A 19853-nucleotide genomic window follows, 5' to 3' on the forward strand; every position below is an offset into this window, starting at 1 on the left:
CTTGTCTCAGAACCCTCTGCCTACAGAACCCCACTTAAGACAGTACTAAGCACTGTCTGTATGGATGCCATATTTATGGACCACATTTGAAAGGGTTGCTTCATGTACAACAATGCCAAGCAACCAGAGCTTCCAGGGACTAAGCCACTACCTAAAGACTATACATGGACTGACCCTGGACTCTGACCTCATAGGTAGCAATGAATATCCTAGTAAGAGCACCAGTGGAAGGGGAAGCCCTGGGTCCTGCTAAGACTGAACCCCCAGTGAACTAGACTGTTGGGTGGAGGGCGGCAATGGGGGGAGGGTTGGGAGGGGAACACCCATAAGGAAGGGGAGGGGGGAGGGGGATGTTTGCCCGGAAACAGGGAAAGGGAATAACAAACGAAATGTATATAAGAAATAATCAAGTTAATAAAAAAAAAAAAAAAAAGGGTTGCTTCGTATTTGGTGTACACAGGCGATCTGATGATGATAATAACAATGACCGAAGCTACAGAGTATTCACTGTGTCAGATTACACGGCAAGAACTTTTCACCTATCAGTATTTCACAATACTTTGTGGTGCTGTAATTAGAATATTTAATAAATTGTGACTGGCAGCTAGGGAGATTAAAATGCTTGCCCAGGGTCATCCAGCAAATGAAAGGTAGAAATGAATTTGGGGTGCAGTTGCTCTTGTGGTCTGTGAATATGAGGCTTCCTTGCAGCCTGCTTCTCTAAGACCCACCACATTCATTCATTCATTAGACTCTCGTTCCCAAGGCTTAAACCCCCAAAGTAACAAATTACCAAGAAACAAAGACCTTCATTTTACATATGCATGCTTACAAATAAGTTATATAGCAATGCCATAGGCAGCTACTGTACAAGGGTCCCTGTTGTTTAAGAAGAATGGATGTTTCTAGAATCCAACTTGCGTCTGTTGGCAATTTTTGTGTAGAAAACCAAGGGCAAAGTGGTTTAATGTTGTTAACCGAAAGTTCAAAGATGAAAATGTGGAAAACATGTGTTTTCAGTCTTCCTTTCTTGTTTTCTTCCCCCACATGCTCTGACCTTACTGAAGAATTCTCAGTGTGACCTGTCTAGAAAAGAGCGGCCAGACAACCTTACCTGTCCGATAACAAGAGGAACCACCACCGTCATAAAGAGCTGAGAGAAAATCGATGTAAAAGGCACGGAAGAGGATGAGCCGAGCTGCAAAACAGGAGAGCAGGAGTTAGGCTCACTGTGAACCAGGGCGAAGACGGACGCTAAGTCAGCAATGCAAGAGGTGAATTTCATTCCCTTAAATCTTTTTCACGAGCACCAAAAAATTTGGCAGTAATTAACAATGAGGTGAAGTTACCTCGGATCTTTAAATTTTAACATAAATAGACTATGAAGTATTTACATTTTTTTTTATTTTATTTTTTTTCAGAGCTGGGGACCGAACCCAGGGCCTTGCGCTTACTAGGCAAGTGCTCTACCACTGAGCTAAATCCCCAACCCCTATGAAGTATTTAAACATATGATTCTATGGTGAAACTAAGATTAAGAAAAACTGAAGTTACACAATCATCTTAAATTGCTTTTTATTAACACTCTTGGATGGTAGAGTTATTTTACTTGTACCACAGTATTTTACCTACAGTCATAAATTAAGTGATTATTTCATCCACTTGTAGATTCCTAGACTAAACAAACATGTCTCATTCTCTTCTCTGGATGACAATTTTAGTGATGTATGTAAACTATTGTTTAACTTTTCTTAAATCAAATAGAATCTTAAATCCTTTACAATTCGTTGTTATACAAGTTCTAGCAAAGGAGAGACATCTCAAGGCAAAACCTTTTCTTTTCTTTTCCCATCTGTCTGTGTGTTTGGTATGCGTGTGCGTGTGAGAAGACAACCTCAGACACTGGCCCTAGCTTTCCACTCTGTCTGAAATGGGGCTTCTCGTTCACTGCTGTGAACATCAGGGTAGCTGCCTACAATTCCCCTAGCTTAGCCTCACAGCTCATGTAAGGAGAGCTAGCATTATTATAGCCATGCACTTCTGTGTTCAGCCTTATGAAGAGTCCTGGGGATTTGAACTCACGTCCTCAAATGCTTGTGCAGCAAACTATTTACCTCCCGAGACATTTTTCCAGTCTTCAGTTTTCAACTTAAAATTTCAGTACACCTCTTTCAACATTTGAGTGCCCCACCACAATCACGAACCTTGTTCTTCTTCTCCCTTTGCTGACGTTGCCATGTCAGCCTCACAGAGCTCCTTGGCGTTCATCTATCCACAGTCACGCAGCATCAGCTCTCAGGAATCACTGTTTCCCTGTGAACTTCCCCAACCTCCTCCTCCCACTCAAACCTCTCTGGCCAGCGAGAGCCTGGCTCACACATACATGTTCTTATTCCTCTTCAGCCCTTGTCATAACAACCTTCTCTGAAGTCACACCATTCTCCTCCTTGTCCCTGTAACTTGTTCTTAAACCTCCTATAGACCTCAAATTTCACATTTACCTGTTAAGTCAGAGTTAAGAATGCCTTTTAGAAAATAACTTTGTCCCTGGACAAAGAGGCAGCAATGACTGAGGGCAGAATGTCAAAAACAAATCAAGTATTTGGGGGAATGACACCAATATCTCAGAATAGTGATGCAGACCCAATGTTTTCACTGCCATCTCATAGATTTGAGATCTTTCTACACAGGCTAGCCCTACCACATCCAGCTTTGACTTCTGAGTGCTCCCCAAAGGGTTTCCTAAAATCTTTTTGGTTTCTTCAGTCTCTCCTTGGACACATATTAGCAATCCTGGCCAGAGAATCAGATAGGAGATGCTTTTACCCCCCACCCCCACCCCCAGGGAACCAACAGTCCTACAGACTCCCCCCCTCACCCAATTCCTTGGTCTCACCTGCCAACATGAGGCAGTCTCTGCCCGGAAATCCACTGGCCTCTGCAGCCAGAGAATCAAGTAGGTTATGTTCACCCTCCTCCCCACGCTCCCATTCGATGCCCTACTCTCAGTGCCAGTCAGTTAGCAGACCATTTATAGGGGTCCATCTTCTCTCTCTTCTTCCTTTACCTGTGGACTCCACAGATGCTCATGGAAGACCCAGCCTTCCTCCCTCCTCCTGAGGACTCTCACAACTCTCCCCCTTAAGCCCATCCCCATTTCTGCTTGTTAGCTCCTAATAACTGGAAAAAAATTCTACCCAGAATCCCCAGTGGTCACATCTGGCAGGGGCTCAGAAGTACTTCCTACCAGGCAACCCATAGGCTCCTAAGATCTAGAGATCATAAGAAACCAAAGAAGAGATTGGGCGCTGGCTCTGTACCCAGTCCCACAACACCCAGAGGAAGCCCGACTCCCAGGTACTCAGATGCTCAGGATCAGAGGTGAGGAGGCCACAACATCTGCCCCAACCCCTGAAATAACTGGGATCCCAGGATCCAGGGACACAGGAACCCCTACCCAGTCATGGGCACCAATCCCTTCTGGTCTGAACCAGTGCCCTGAGAAGACCTTGGGCACTGACTCCACACCCAGTTCCACAATAACCAGAGGAAGCTGGAATCCCAGGTGCTCTAACACACCGAGAATCCGAAGTGCTCTGAAACGCCCAAGATCACAGGATCACAGAGGAAGCTCAACTCCTAGGAGATTGAACACAACCAGGATCTCAGGATCAAGGATCCCAGAATCATAGGATCAGAGAGACAGCTGGATGCTGAGGAGTTCTGACACAACCAGGTTCATGGGAGGGACAGGCTGCAGTCAGAGAACACAAGGGCAGGTAACACTAGAGATAATCAGATGGTGAAAGACAAGTGCAAGAACCTAAGCAACAGAAACCATAGTGACCTGGCATCATCAGAACCCAGTTCTCCCACCACAGCAAGTTCTGGATACCCCAACACACCAGAAAAGCAAGATTGGGATTTAAAATCACATCTCATGATGATTATAGAGGACTTTAAGAAGGACATAAATAACTCCCTTGAAGGAATACAGGACAACATAGGTAAACAGGTAGAAGCCATTAAAGAGTAAACACAAAAAAAATCAACCAAACAGGAGAAGGAATTGAATAAACCCATCCAGGATCTAAAACGGGAAATAGAAACAATAAAGAAATCACAAAGGGAGACAACCCTGGAGAAAACCTAGGGAAGAGATCAGGAGTCACAGACGAAAGCATCACCAACAGAATACAGGAGATAGAGGAGAGAATCTCAGGGGCAGAAGATACCACAGAAAACACTGGCACAACTGTCACAGAAAATGCAAAATGCAGAAAACTCCTAACCCAAAACATCCAGGAAATCCAGGACACAATGAGAAGACCAAAACTAAGGACAATAGGTACAGAAGAGAGCGAAGATTAGCAACTTAAAGGGCCAGTAAATAACTTTTAAAAAAATTAAAGAAGAAAACTTCTCTAACCTAAATAGATGCCCATAAACATACAAGAAGCCTACAGAACTCCAAATAGACTAGACCAGAAAAGAAATTCCTCTTGTTGCATAATAGTCAAAAGACCAAATGCACAAAAGAAAGAAAGGATATTAAAAGCAGTAAGGGAAAAAGGTCAAGTAACATATAAAGGCAGACCTATCAGAATTCTACCAGACTCCTCAGCAGAGACTATGAGAGCCAGAAAATCCTGGACAGATGTCATACAGAGCCTAACAGAAAACAAATGCCAGCCCATGCTATTATACAAAGTAAAACTCTCAATTAACATAGATGGAGAAACCAAGATGTTCTATGACAAAACCAAATTTATACAATATCTTCACACAAATCCAGTCCTACAAAGGATAATAGATGGAAAAATACAATACAAGGAGGGAAACTACACCCTAGAAAAAGCAAAAAAGTAATCTATAACAAGCCCAAAAGAAGACAGTCACACAAACATAATTCTACCTCTAACAACAAAAACAAAAGAAAGCAATAATCATTTTCCTTACTATCTGTTAACATCAATGGACGCAATTCCCCAATAAAAAGACATAGATTAACTGACTGGATACATACACAGGACACAGCATTTTGCTGCATATAGGAAACCTACCTCAGTGACAAAGATAGACACTACTTCTGAGTAAAAGGCTGGAAAACATTTTTCCAAGAAAATGGTCCCAAGAAACAAACGAGTAGCCATTCTAATATCTAATAAAATGGTCTTTCAACCAGTAGTTATTAAAAAACAAAAACAAGGAAGGACACTTTATACTGAAATAAAAAATCAGCCAAGATGAACTTTCAATTCTGAACATCTATGCTCCAAATGCAAGGGCACCCACATCTTTAAAAGAAACTTTATTAAAGCTCAAAGCTCACATAGCACCTCACACAATAATTGTGGGAGACTTCAACACCCCACTCTCATCAATGGACAGATCATGGAAACAGAAACTGAACAACGACACAGTGAAACTAACAGAAGTTATGAACCAAATGGATTTAACAGATATCTATAGAACATTTCATCCTAAAAGAAAAGAAGGTATATTCAGCACTTCATGGTACCTTCTCCAAAACTGACCATATAATCAGTCACAAAACAGGCCTCAACAGATACAAGAATATTGAAATAATCCCTTGCATCCTATCAGATCACCACGGACTAAGGCTGGACTTCAATAACAACAAAAACAACAGAAAGCCAACATACACATGGAAGATGAACAATACTTTAGTCAAAGATAACTTGGTCAAGAAAGAAATAAAGAAGGAAAGTAAAGACTTTTAAGAATTTAATAAAAATGAAGGCACAACATACCTAAACTTATGGGACACAATGAAATGAGTGCTAAGAGAAAAACTCATAGCTCTGAGTGCCTCCAAAAAGAAACTGGAAAGCGTATACTAGCAGCTTGACAGCACATCTGAAAGCTCTAGAACAACAAGAAGCAAATGCACCCAAGAGGAATAGACAGCAGGAAGTAATCAAACTCAGGGCTGAAATCAACCAAGTAGAAACAAAAAGAACTATACAAAGAATCAACAAAACCAGGAGCTGTTTCTTTGAGAAAATCAACATGATAGATGAACCCTTAGCCGGATTAACAAGAAGGCACAGAGACAGTATCCAAATTAACAAAATCAGAAATGAAAAGGGAGATATAACAACAGAAACTGAGGAAATTAAAAAAATTATCAGATCCTACTACAAATGCCTATACTCAAAGAAACTGGAAAATCTGGATGACATGGATAATTTTCTAGACAGATACCAGGTGCCAAAGTTAAATCAGGATGAGATAAACCATCTAAACTGTCCCATAACCCCTAAAGAAATAGAAGCAGTCATTAAAAGTCTCCCAACCAAAAAAAGTCCAGGGCCAGATGGGTTTAGTGCAGAATTCTATCAGACCTTCAAAGACCTAATTCCAATATACCTTAAACTATTCCACAAAATAGAAACAGAGGGAACACTACCCCATTGGTTCTATGAAGCCACAATTACGCTTATACCTAAACCACACAAAGAACCAACAAAGAAAGATAATATCAAACCAATTTCCCTTATGAATATCAATGCAAAAATACTCAATAAAATTCTCACAAACTGAATCCAAGAACACATCAAAACAATCATCCATCATGATCAGGTAGGCTTCATCCCAGGGATGTGGGGATAGTTCAAAATATGAAAATCCATCAACATAATCCACTATATAAACAAACTCAAAGAAAAAAACCACATGATCATATCATTAGACGCTGAGAAAGCATTTGGCAAAATTCAACACCCTTTCATGATAAAAGTCTTGAAAACATCAGGAATTCAAGGCCCATACCTAAATATAATAAAAGCCATATACAGAAAACCAGTAGCCAACATCAAACTAAATGGAGAGAAACTTGAAGCAATCCCACTAAAATCAGGGACTAGACAAGGCTGTCCAATCTCTCCCTACCTATTCAATATAGTATTTGAAGTCCTAGCCAGACCAATCAGACAGCAAAAACAGGTCAAAGGGATACAAATTGGAAAGGAAGAAGTCAACATATCATATTTGGAGATGATATGATAGTATACTTAAGTGACACCAAAAACTCTACCAGAGAATTACTAAAGCTGATAAACAACTCCAGTCAAGTGACTGGATATAAAATTTACTCAAACAAATCAGTAGCCTTCCTCTACTCAAGGATAAACAGGTTGAAAAGAAAATTAGGGAAATGACACCCTTCACAATAGTCACAAATAATATAAAATGCCTTGGTGTGACTCAAACTAAGCATGTGAAAGATCTGTATGACAAAAACTTCAAATCTCTGAAGAAAGAAACTGAAGATCTCAGAAGATGGAAAGATCTCCCATGCTCATGGACTGGCAGGATTAATACAATAAAAATGGCCAACTTGCCAAAAGCAATCTACAGATCCAATGCAATTCCCATCAAAATTCCAACTCAATTCTTCATAGAGTTAGAAAGAGCAATTTGCAAATTCATTTGGAATAACAAATCCCAGTGTAGGATGATGTCATACAGTTGAAGGCAGATACAAGATAGAACGGGGTCTGTCATTGGACGAGAAGGAAGGATGGGCGGGAGAAAAGTCTGAGGGAAGAGGAGACTGGAATGGAAGGTGACTGGAGAGGAAGCTGCCGAGAGAACATGGAGGCAGATGTTAAGATTCCACTCTGTACCTTTACTGGTTATGAATGTTCCTAAGGGACAGCTGAGTATAGGGCTTTGTATGTTCAGGTGGGCAATTAAATCTTATCAATGGGATCAGAAGTTATTGTGTTGTGTGATCTTTCTTGTGGTGAATTAAGTTTAAGAGAGTATGTGGCAGCTGGGACACTAAGTCGCCATGGAATTGAGATGTCTATTTCTGGCATGGTGGCAGCCTGCCTTGGGAACTGGATGGGTAGAGAGATTGTTGCCAGGCTCAGAGAGAGGCCATCGGCAGTGTGATATGGGATGGAGCAAAGCGGGTGAGACGCTTTGCTGACTGAGATGAAGATGTCTACCAGATGTCTTGGGGCACTGTGGTGCCAGATCCAGTGTGGGGTAAAAGACAGCCATTTCTTATAATTTCACAGCAACAACCCAGGATAGCAAAAAGTATCCTCAACAATAACCTCTGAGAATCGCCATCCCTGACCTCAGCTGTATTATAGAGCAACAGCGATGTGTAGGTGTGGTACTGGCACAGAGACAGGCAGGTAGACCAGTGCAATAGAATTGAAGACCCAGAAATGAACCCACACACCTATGGTCACTTGATCAAAGGAGCTAAAACCATCCAGTGTGGGGGGAAAAAACAAAAATGCCCAACCAAAACAGCATTTTCAACAAATGGTGCTGGTTCAACTGGAGGTCAGTATGTAGAAGAATGCAAATTGGCCCATTCTTACTGCCTTGTACAAAGCTCAAGTCCAATTGGATCAATGACCTCCACATAAAACCAGATACATGCAAACTAATAGAAAAAAAAAGTGGGGAAGAGTCTCGATCACATGGGCACTGGAGAAAATTTCCTGAACAAAACACCAATGGATTATGTTCTAAGATCAAGAATTGACAAATGGGACCTCATAACATTGCAAAGCTTCTGTAAGGCAAAGGACACTGTCAATAGAACAAGACAGCAACCAACAGATTGGGAACAGATCTTTTCCAAACCTACACTCAATACAGGGCTAATATCCAATATATACAAAGAACTCAAGAAGTTAGACTCCAGAGAATCAAATAACCCTATTAAAAATGGGGTACAGAACTAAACAAAGAATTCACAGCTGAGGAATGCCGAATGGCTGAGAAACACCTAAAGAAATGTTCAACATCCCTAGTCATCAGGGAAATGCAAATCAAAACAACTCTGAGATTCCACCTCACACCAGTCAAAATGGTTACAATCAAAAACTCAGGTGACTGCAGATGCCGGAGAGGATGTGGAGAAAGAGGAACACCCCTCCGTTGTTGGTGGGATTGCAAGCTGGTACAACCATTCTGGAAATCAGTCTGGAGGTATCTCAGAAAATTGGACATTCCATTACCTGAGGACCCAGCTATACCACTCCTGGGCATATACCCAAAAGATGCTCCAACATATAACAAGGACACATGCTCCACTATGTTCAAAGCAGCCTTATTTATAATAGCCAGAAGCTGGAAAGAACCCAGATGTCCTTCAACAGAGGAATGGATAAAGAAAGTGTGATACATTTGCACAACATGAAATTCATAGGCAAATGGATGGAACTAGAAAATATCATCCTGAGTGAGATAACACAATCACAATAGAACACACATGGTATGCACTTACTGACAAGTTGGACATTAGCCCAAAAGCCCAGAATACCCAAGATACAATTTACAGACCACATGAATGAAACTCAAGAAGAAGAAAGATAGAAGTATGGATGGGTCCTTCAGTACTTCTTAGAAGGGGGAACAAAATAATCACAGGAGGAAATAGGGAGACAAAATGTGGAGCAGAGACTGAAGGAAAGGCCATCCAGAGACAGCCACACATGGGATCCATCCCACATGCAGTCACCAAACCCAGTCACTACTGGGGATGCCAAGAGGTGCATGCTTTCAGTAGCCTGATATAGATGTCTCCTGTGAGGCTCTGCCAGAGCCTGCCAAATATAAAGGTGGATGCTCAGAGTCAACCACTGGACTGAGAATGGGGTCCAAAAGAGAAGTTAGAGAAGGGACTGGGTTAACTGAGGGGCTTTGCAACTACATAAGAAGAACAACAGTATCAACCAACCAGACACCCCAGAGCTCCCATGGACTAAACCACCAACCAAAGAGTACACATGGAATGAGGAATGGCTCCAGCTGCATATGTAGAAGAGGATGACCTTGTCAGGCATCACTGGGAGGAGAGGCCCTTGGTCCTGTGAAGGTTCAATGCCCCAATGTAGGGGAATGCCAGGGTGGAGAGGTAGGAGGGAGTGGATAGGTGGGTAGGGAAGCATCCTCTTTGAGGCAGGTGGGGGGGGATTGGATGGGGAGAGTTTCAGGAGGGGAAACCAAGAAAGGGGATAACATTTGAAATGTAAATAAAAACATCCAATAAAAGGAAAAAAAAAAAACAACAAAGAACTGACCACCCATCCAACAAAGAAAAATGCAGCTATTAATACCTAGAATTACTATCATCCTAAACCCAGATGCTTAAATGCCAAAGTAATAACACAGTACCAGCCAGGACAACATGCCTTCACTAGAGCCCAGCAATACAGAGAACCCAACTTGAGAGAAAACTGGAAATAAAAAAAACTAGGGACTTAAACAGGAACCTCTGAGGCCTCATTAACAAAATACAAGAGATGGAAGAGAGACTCCCAGACTTTCCTTGGTCAATGGGAAAAAAAAATCCAGAAACAAAATATCCAGGAGATCTGGGACTCTATGACAAGACCATATCTAAGAATAAGAGGAATAGAAGATGGAGAAGAAACTCAGGTCAAGGCACACAAAATATTTTCAATAAACATCACTGAAAGTATCAAGGTATGAGAAGCTTACAGAACACCAACTAGAATATTAAAAACTGCAAGAGAAAGAGACAATGGCAGAACTATTAGAGTTATACCTGACTCTTCAATGGAGACTCTAGAAACCAGAAGGACATGAACAGATGTTCTAAGTACTTACTCTGAGACAGATGCCAGCCCAGATTACAATACCCAGCAAAATTTCTATCACAATAGACAGAGAAAGACATTCCATACCAAAAGCAAATTCAAGCAGTATCATTTACAAATGGAGCTTGGCAGACAGCCTCGGAGCCTGAAGATGTTAACCATGTTCAAGAAAGCACAAGGAATAAAAATCACACCAGCAAATCCAAAGGAGGAGGAAGAAAACTCCATCAGAACAACAAAATAACAAACGGGTCACTGACAGTTCTCGACACCAATGGTTTCCATTCCACAGTAAAAGGACACAAGCCAACAAATTAGATATAATAACAACAGGACCCATTCTGCTGCTGCATCCACAAAACACACTTCGCATCCAGGATAGATATCACCTTAGGATGAAAGAATGGAAAAAGAGATTCTAAGCAAGTGGACCCAAGAAACAAGCCGTTATAGCCATTTTAATACCTGACAAAATAGACTTCAAACCAAAACTAATCAGAGAGAGAAAAGGACACTACATATTCAAAGGAAAAATCCACCAAGAGGATATTGCAATTCTAAACATCTATGCACCAAACACAGGCACCCAAGATCATACAGTACACTACTCCAGCTCAGATCACATACTGACCTCAACAGGGACAGTGAGAGGCTTCAGTCCCCACTCTTGCCAATAGACAGGTCATCCAGACAAACTAAACAGAGAAATGCAGGAGCAAACATGTCATAAACCAAACGGACCTAACATATTTATAGACCATTTCACCCAAACACAAAGAATATAATTTCTTCTCAGCAGCTTGTGAACATTCTAAAACTGACTACACATTGGACACAAAGCAAGTCTCAAAAGATACCAGAAATTGAAATAATACCCCACATTCTATCTGATCCCCACAGATTAAAGCTGGATATTCACAACAGAAATGATAGAAATTTGACAGTTTAGAATTGAATATTTTCATTCAACATACAACATACCCAAACTTGTGGTACTCAATGGTGGTTCTAAGAGGCAAATTCAGAGCACTAAGAGTGTGTGTGTGTGTGTGTGTGTGTGTGTGTGTACATATCAGAGATCTTACACGGCACACCAGAGAGTTCTAAAACAAAAGGAAGAAATAATATCCCGAAAGAATAGAGGAAAAGAAGTAATCAAACTCAGGTCTGAAATCAATAATATAGAAACACCAACAAAACAATACAAAGAATCAAGGAAACAAAAAGGGGGTTCATTGAGAAATCATTTAAGAGTAACAAGCCCTTAGCCAAATTAACTAAAAGGCAGAGAGAGACTATCCAAATTAACAAAATTAGAGATGACCTGGGGACATAACAACAGACACCAAGGAAATCCTGAGAATTGTAAAGACATACTTCAAAGTTCTGTGCTCCATCACACTGGAAAATATAGCAAAGATGGATAACTTTCTTGATACATACCACTTACCAAAAAGATCAGATAAGCAAAGTAAACAGACCTATAACTCCTAGTGAGATGGGAGTAGGAATTAAATCTCCCAACCAAAGAGAGTTCAGAGCCAGATGGTTTTAGCGCAGAATTCTTCCAGAATACTGATATTCCTCAAATTATTTCACAAAACGGCAACATGAGGAACATTGCCCAATTCATTTTATGAGGCCAAAGTTATTCTGATACCTAAGCCACACTAAGACCCAACAAAGAAAATAGAATTACAAATCAATTTCATCTATGAACAAAGATGCAAAACTTCTCAGTAAAACACTTGCAAACTGACTACAAGAACACATAAAAATACCATCCACCACGGTCAAGTAGGCATCATCCCAGAAATGCAGGGATCCTGCAACTATGTAAATTGGTAAGTGTAATCCACAATATCAAGAAATTCAGGAAAGGCCTTTGGCAAAATGTAACACCTCATCATGATAAAAGTTCTGAAGGGGGGAAAAAACCCTAGGATAAAGGGACAGACCTCAACACAGTAAAGAATTCATAGCTGACATCAACCTAAATGGAATGCCACTAAAATCCATTTTCAATAAATTTTGGTCCACCCACCAAGGACCTATGCTCATTTAATACCAGCTCCAGCACGAACCACTGACTGTCAATGTAACCCTCTCCCAAACTGTGGCCTCTGGCCCCTTCCCTGTACACCTGACATAAAGTGAGGAAATGCAGAGTCACATAGAACGGGTGAGGCTGAGGAAGACGTGTGCACAGCACCTCTGGTCCGAACTGCTTCTTATGTGAAACTAAAACACTTAGGGTGGCGATTACACTACTTTATATCAAGCAGAGTGCCTAACAAATATGGTTGCCTCACAAACATTAACTCCGAAATTTCTTCCTGATTCGATGGTTGAAAACCGGAAAAAATTAGAGGTACCAGAGAAACTTCAAATAAAAAAGTTGTCAATGCTTCATTTACAGGGCTTAGAATGTCTGGAGGGAGGAGCAGGATTCCAGTGACAACTGCTGGGTGAGGCGATCCCTGTCTCCCTCTCAGCACTCAGCTCACACACCTCTTTCCACCTAACTTTACTCAGACTTAAAACTGTTCATGTGCTCGGGATAGGTACATCAGTGGTGGAGTGTATTCCAAGTTGCTGTAGAAGTCATATTTCCTCTGTAAGCTCACAAAGCTTACTGCAGTAATAGTTTTAAAGCAGCGTGTGTTTTAATCTTTCCCGTCACAGGGCCATTATATACTTAATGTAGAAACCGACATTAGCAGAAGGCAGCAGAACACGGCAGTGGGCTGAGAAGGAAGCTATGGAGGATCTCCAGAGCCCGTCTGTCCCTCAGAACACCTGAGACCTTTGAACTACTTGATTGGAAACGCAGGTTAGAGTGATCCTCCTCCGAGGTCCTGTCAGATGAGCGATGAGCCCGAGCTATCCAGGGATGTAATTAACTGGGTTCCTAAAGACGGAGGAAGGGAAGCAGGGAAGCTGGCTCTGAAAGGAAAGGGGTCTTACTGCTGGGGTCTGATTCTTTTGACTTGGCCAACGGACCTACTGTGCGGTCAGTGTGAAGATTCGAAGGCGTCCCTGTGGAGGTTTCTCATGTTCTGAGTGTCCATTGGCATCCAGAAGAAAGGACCCAGGTGCCTGGCACAGGACAGTACACTAAAGCATTCGAGGAAAGTACACCTTCCCATTGTTCTGGCTGGAACGATCTCTGCTGCCGGAATAATTGCTTCCTCACATTTTAATGAGGGTCCTGATGAGGACAGAAGGACTCTAGGAATGATGGACAACTTCTTCCACGATGAGCTTAGCAGAGGCAACAGTAATTAGCACGACAAGCTTGCAAGTTCAGCATGTAGCCTGGGTTTCACCGAGATAACACATCTCATACTGCCAAGTTTTTAGACACAGCACATTAAACAAACAACTCAGTTACTGCTTAGTTCCTTGTAGAAATATTGTACCTCAAAGCAGAAAATGCCCAAGTAGGTTGGTTTGGTGGCTTTAATAGCTTATACTAAGAAGAAATGAAACATAGAAACTCAATATATGAGAATCTAAATCCTTATGTTCAGTCACTCCTGTAGGGAATGGAGAAAGCCTTGCGTGTATTTGTGTGTTCATAAGTGCACTCGCGCACATGCGTGCACATGCTCTGTGTGTTTATAAGTGCACACGTGCACATGCAGGGGTATGAATTTGTGGTGTTAGATGGCATGGCTATGACAAAGACCCCACACCTCATGGAAAAAACGGTAAGGTCCGACCCCCTCTACCTCCAGGTGAGGCTTGGAAGGAAACGGCAAAGCCTTCCCTTCTGGCCTGTATGTGTAGACAATGTCCTGAAGACTGCTCCTGTGGAGATGAGCTGAACCTGTGTCCCGAATCGAGCTGTACAACAGGATCTACCTCCACGCATGCAACAGCACTGCCTCTGTATCATAAACACGCTAAGCTGCGGTGTGCGAGCTTCAAGGTGCTCTGGCTTCTCCAACGGAGAGCCCAATCCACCCAACCCCAGCTGCTTCTGTATCTGAATATTTCTCTTTCCTTTATTCCCTTACTGCCCTCATCAGGTCAAATCCTTTCGAGTCACGCAAAGACACAGCACACTCCCATGTGACCGAGCTCTTCTTGGCAGCCAGACCTTGTTCCAGGTGTTGGGGCCATAACAGTGGACAAGGCACCATGCCCTCCTCTCAAGGGCTACTTCTCAAAAACAAGGTCACTGTGGCTGGAGAGATGGCTCAGTGGTTAAGAGCATTGGCTGCTCTTCCAGAGGTCCTGAATTCAATTCCCAGCAACCACCTGGTGGCTCACAACCATCTGTAATGGGGTCTGATGGCCTCTTCTGGTGTGTCTGAAGACAGCTGAAGTGTACTCATATACATAAATAAATAAACAAGATCATGGTATGTCTATAATGTAACCCCTGTCTGAGGCCTAGGAAACATGGTGGAAGAAGGGGTGAACTTTTAGGAGCCAGAGGACCAGAATGTCTGCTGTGAGAGTGTCACCCACAAAATCACAATATGATTGGCTAAATAAGATTTGCATAATCAGCCCCAGTGGAAATGCCAACATGGATGGGGAAAGTGTACAAGACCCACTCTATATTTAGAGCTAGGTAATCAATGGCTGCAGAGACCGATAATCAGTTTTCCCTGAGGATGATTAACTCAGTTATGTAATCCCAAGTGGTCAGCTCAAAACACTTTTGCATATGAGGAGCACAAAATACACTCAGTGGGCGGTGAGTGGCTATGAGATTTAAAGAGCAGGTCATGAATTTGGGAGGGCGTAAGGGCATCATGAGAGGAGTGGACATCCTATAAACATAGTACTCATGTATCAAACTCTCAAAGAATAAAAAGTTAGATGAAATAAGAGAGAAGATGAGGTCTGTGAGCAGGTCTGCCTGCCTGTCACCCAGTACCCACGAGCTTCTGTTTCTGGAATGTTCCCCCTCCTCCCACTGACAACTGGATGCAATTTAAATCTTATTTCTTAGGAATTCTTTGCAAAACTCATTCCAACTGCCAAATTCTTCCCTTGGCTTTTGTGGGCCACGGTTCCACTGGACCTGGGAGTCCTGGGCCACTCATATCCAGTCTGTCTTTCCAGGGAAAGCACACGCTCCAGGTTGGAAGACTGTCTTGCTCATGGTTTACAGCCAGGGAAGTGCTCTCTCTACCACCTTAGAAACAACAGGACTAGTTAGACCACACATGAGTGACAGAGACCTGAGTGACAGAGACGGGATCTGGCAGGGCCAGGGTCTCAGAAGGTTCCAGGTGCTCCTGCTGCTGCGTGTGTGCCGGGGTTCACACTTTGAGAAACACAATCTAATATGTACCATGTGTTCAAGACATGCATGTGTCAGTGTTTAGAACATAAGGCACCCAGGGAAAAAGGAGGCCTACCATGGTTCCTCTTCGCTCTCCTAACATTTCTGAGATAAGTGACAAAGCTTTAGGTAACTCGCAGCTCAAGACCGGATCAGTCTGTCCTCCCTCCACGCAGTCATCTACTATGACTACAGAAGCGACATGTGTAGCACACACTGGTCTAAATGCCTAATATGTACTCGACAGGTTGACTCTCATAGAACCCTCGTGAAGTGAGTCTATTAATCCCAGTTTAGTGGCTTATAGTTGAACAAATTGGACATAGTTACTGTAGCTACAATTGGATCCCAGAGGTATAGCTACAAAACCTTCCATTCCACTGCCCTGTGATTCCAGAAGGCTCAGAAGGCAGGCAAGGCAACAGGCACGGAAGGCACAGCTGGGCTCTCCTTTTCTTGCTGGTGGTGGGGGAGAAGAAGGGGGAGGGGGTATGAGTGAACCACAGGACACAGAAAACCATTCAAGTGACCATTCTCAGCGCTCCCGAGAATGACACCTAACTAGTGCCCGCCTGGACCCATCAGAGGGAAGTTAGTTCAATATACACAATGGATGCCTTGGGGCTTTAGGTTTAATTCTGGCACAGCAAGGTTCAGTGGAAGCACAGCTGACAGTACAGTGCTACCAGTACATCCCTGTAATAATGACTTCTCTTGGACAGGAAAATACTACTGGTCCAAAGTAACCAGGCTCAGAAAGACAAATAAATGACGGCTCTGAGGAAGGAGGTGGAGTGGCTGCAATCAGTTATCAACCCAAGAGGAGAAAACAGAGGGGGCCTTCCCAAGCCCTCCTGAGAGCGAGCAGACCTGTAAGATGTCACTCGCACGGGTCGTCACCTGTTCTGTGGTGGGATCAGCCTGTTACCTGATGGGGGAAACCCATTAGCTGCAGGCATCGCTATTGTGTCTCTTTTCTGCTATGAAAACATCATTGTATTAAATAATTTACTCCTGATGATTGGCCTTCGCTTTCATTAGGATAAACAGAAAGAGATGTGTGCATCTCTGTACTTACATAGACTGGTAGATGCCAGCCAATCTCTTGTTGGAAAATCAGCAAGGACTAATGTGAAACAGAATGAATGGTTTACACACACACACACACACACACACACACACACACACACACACACACACACAATGTGATGAGCGTCGCAATCAAGCTATTTAATATCCATCATTTCTCATACTTTGTCTATCTGGTAAAAATATCTAAGACCTAATCTGACTTAACACGAGGTAAGCGAGCGATAACTATGGCCCAGCAGCCTTCCTGAAAGTGAGAGCTGGACCCAGGCTTGGCGTCACCGTAGTCTGTCTCCCTGAGTTTGATGTTTTTAGATCCCTCACATGAGTAAGATCACATGGTGCCTGCCTCTTCCTTTCTCTTCATTCAGCTTACCATCCTTGTGTTTATACTATAAGCTAGTTTACAGCACGAGGTGAAAAGGTTACTTCCAATTACTTTAATTAGAACTTTTTTAAAAATTTATTTCTTGGTGTTTCTGAGGATTGGTTTCAGGGCAAAGTGAATACTGTCCTTTAGCTGTACCCCATTCCTGATGGAAACCATCATCAGTACATCATAGGTTGTACCAAAAACAAACTCAAGCAGTATCATTTACAAATGCACCCCACTACACTGTAAAGTGGCCTTTCCTAACCCGAAGGAAACGTAGACGACTAGAGGCAGGGGTCTTAGGGGTCCTCAGGGGTCCTTGGGGGGGGCATCTAGCAACAAATTTGGCTCCTGACTTTCTGTTCATGTTATCAACCTCGAGTTTAGTTAAGCAATCAAAAAAGTTGGCTAGACAGTCCCTCAAACAGAAAGAGCATTTTCATTTCTACAGAAGGGCTCAGGGGCAGTAAGCAGGCGGCCTTTCCATTCGGTGCTCTTCTCTACTCAGTCCCCAGGGGTTGGTGCTGGAGCAGGTCAAGGGTCAGGCTTGACCAAAGCTCCTTCCTGAGTTCAGCTCGGTCCGGAAAGTCTGAGGCCAGCAGCAGTGGCCCTCCGGGTGTGCGTGCGTGTGTGCGTGCGTGTGTGTGTGTGTGTGTGTGTGTGTGTGTGTGTGTGTGTGTGTGTTGGGGGTGGTGGTGACGGGGGTGTGGGTGGTTATCAGTGTCATCTCTAGAGTTTTGAAAGTGCTTCCCAAATGTTCTGGCTACCCCTGCCTCCCTGTTATAATTCAGTAAGTCGTGTGTATTGGGGGTGGGGTGGGACACGTAGCACTTACAATCGGTTCCACAGATTGTTACACAGAACAGTCTCGGAGAACAACCTCTGAATGAAGCTGTTCACACTAGGGGAGAGAGGCTACCTTGGCTTCATGAGAAGACGGCATTTCTGAGCTGAAACCATCTCAGTGTAATTCAAGGGCGAGCATCAAATGGCTGCTTCCCCTTTATGTGCTCTCTACTTACTGTTAACACTTTCTGCACTCCGCTCGTGGCAGCCGGTTATGCAACCATAATTAGGATCATAATATAAAAATAATGGCTATCACGCTCATGTGACATTAACAGCAGGGGGCTGGCCAGTTTTATGCCAACTTGACACCAGCTATGGTCATCTGAGAGGAGGGAACATCGATTGAGAAAATGCCTGCATAAGATCAGGCTGTGAGCAAGCCTGTAGGGCTTTTTCTTAGTTAGTGATTGATGGGAAGGGCCCAGCCCATTGTGGGTGGGGCCATCCCTTGGCTGGTGGTCCCGGGTGCTATAAGAAAGCAGGCAGAGCAAGCCAGAAGCAAGCCAGTAAGCAGCACCCTCCATGGCCTCTGGATCTTGCCTGTTGGAGTTCTGCCCTGATGTCCCTCAGTGATGGACAGATACCTAGAAGTGAAGTAAGCCCTCTCCTCCCAAGTTGCTTTTGGTCCATGGTGTTTCACCACAGCAATGGCAGCACTGACTAGGACAGCAGTATCAACTATTAGTTTCTAGTCACAGGGTGGAGAGTGGGAATGTCTACCACAGGCAGGGCATGAATGATGGCTGAGGACTCAGGCTGCTCCAACGAGGACCCCTCCTTTCGATGGACTCCTATTTAAACAGAGTTGGAATCAGAGGTGGATAGTTAACTTTTTCTCTAAACGTCTTTCACATCCTTGACTTCTGTTCGGCTCCTTCAAGGCAGTAATTATGCTTTCTGTGTCTTATGGAGATTGTAAATGTTCAGGAAATAGTAACTGAGTGCTAAGAATTGGTTTTAAAACTGTCTCTAGGTCGACACCTCTGTCTCCTGCGTGGGATACGTGTCAGCCCGGAGATCCCCATAATAGATCTCCATAATATACCTCGCCTTTGCTTATTACATCCAAAATGGTCTCTCTGTGTCTCGGATCCGCGATTTCCCAAGACTTGAGTAAGGGTCTCTCTTCCGTGATCTTTCATTTGGGGGCTTGTCCGGGATATTTGCGACTACCCCAGACTCCGAAGACCCCTTGGAGGCTAAAAGACCTACAGGTGATACGGAAAGAAGTCTGGTCACAGCTGGCAGCAGCCTATACCCCAGGGACCCTCGAGACATCTCATCAGTTCCAGGTCAGAGACTACAGCTACATATAACGACACGGAGCCCGGACACTCGAGCCTAGCTGGAAAGGACGGTACCTGGTGCTGCTGACCACCCTGACAGCCATCAATTCTCAGCCCTCACCAGCCGTGTACTAGCTGTTGGGGCTGAGAGCTGGGACCTAGAGGGAAACTCAGATCTTCAAAAAGCTCCCTAGACTTAATTTCATGTTTGCCCTGAGTTCTATCAAGATAGGTGTGGGGATAGGCTTGATTTCTATTACAAATGATGTAACACTGCATATGTTAGTACTCCTAACACTTCTTGGGACTGTGCCTCAGGGATCACAATCCAATCT

At 43.3% G+C, this 19853-nt stretch overlaps 1 protein-coding gene across 1 annotated transcript in view; it reads right to left on the reverse strand.

Annotated features, from left to right (window-relative positions):
* The window catches only part of Slc10a7 (solute carrier family 10 member 7), a 227328-nt gene that overhangs the window by 45058 nt on the left and 162417 nt on the right, over nt 1–19853 (reverse strand). Inside the window, exon 7 of the mRNA XM_032887391.1 lies at nt 1115–1198. Coding sequence (XP_032743282.1) covers nt 1115–1198 — 84 coding nt within the window. The remainder of the gene's footprint in view (nt 1–1114; nt 1199–19853) is intronic.

Source organism: Rattus rattus, chromosome 17, assembly GCF_011064425.1.
Source record: "Rattus rattus isolate New Zealand chromosome 17, Rrattus_CSIRO_v1, whole genome shotgun sequence".
NCBI lineage: Eukaryota > Metazoa > Chordata > Mammalia > Rodentia > Muridae > Rattus > Rattus rattus.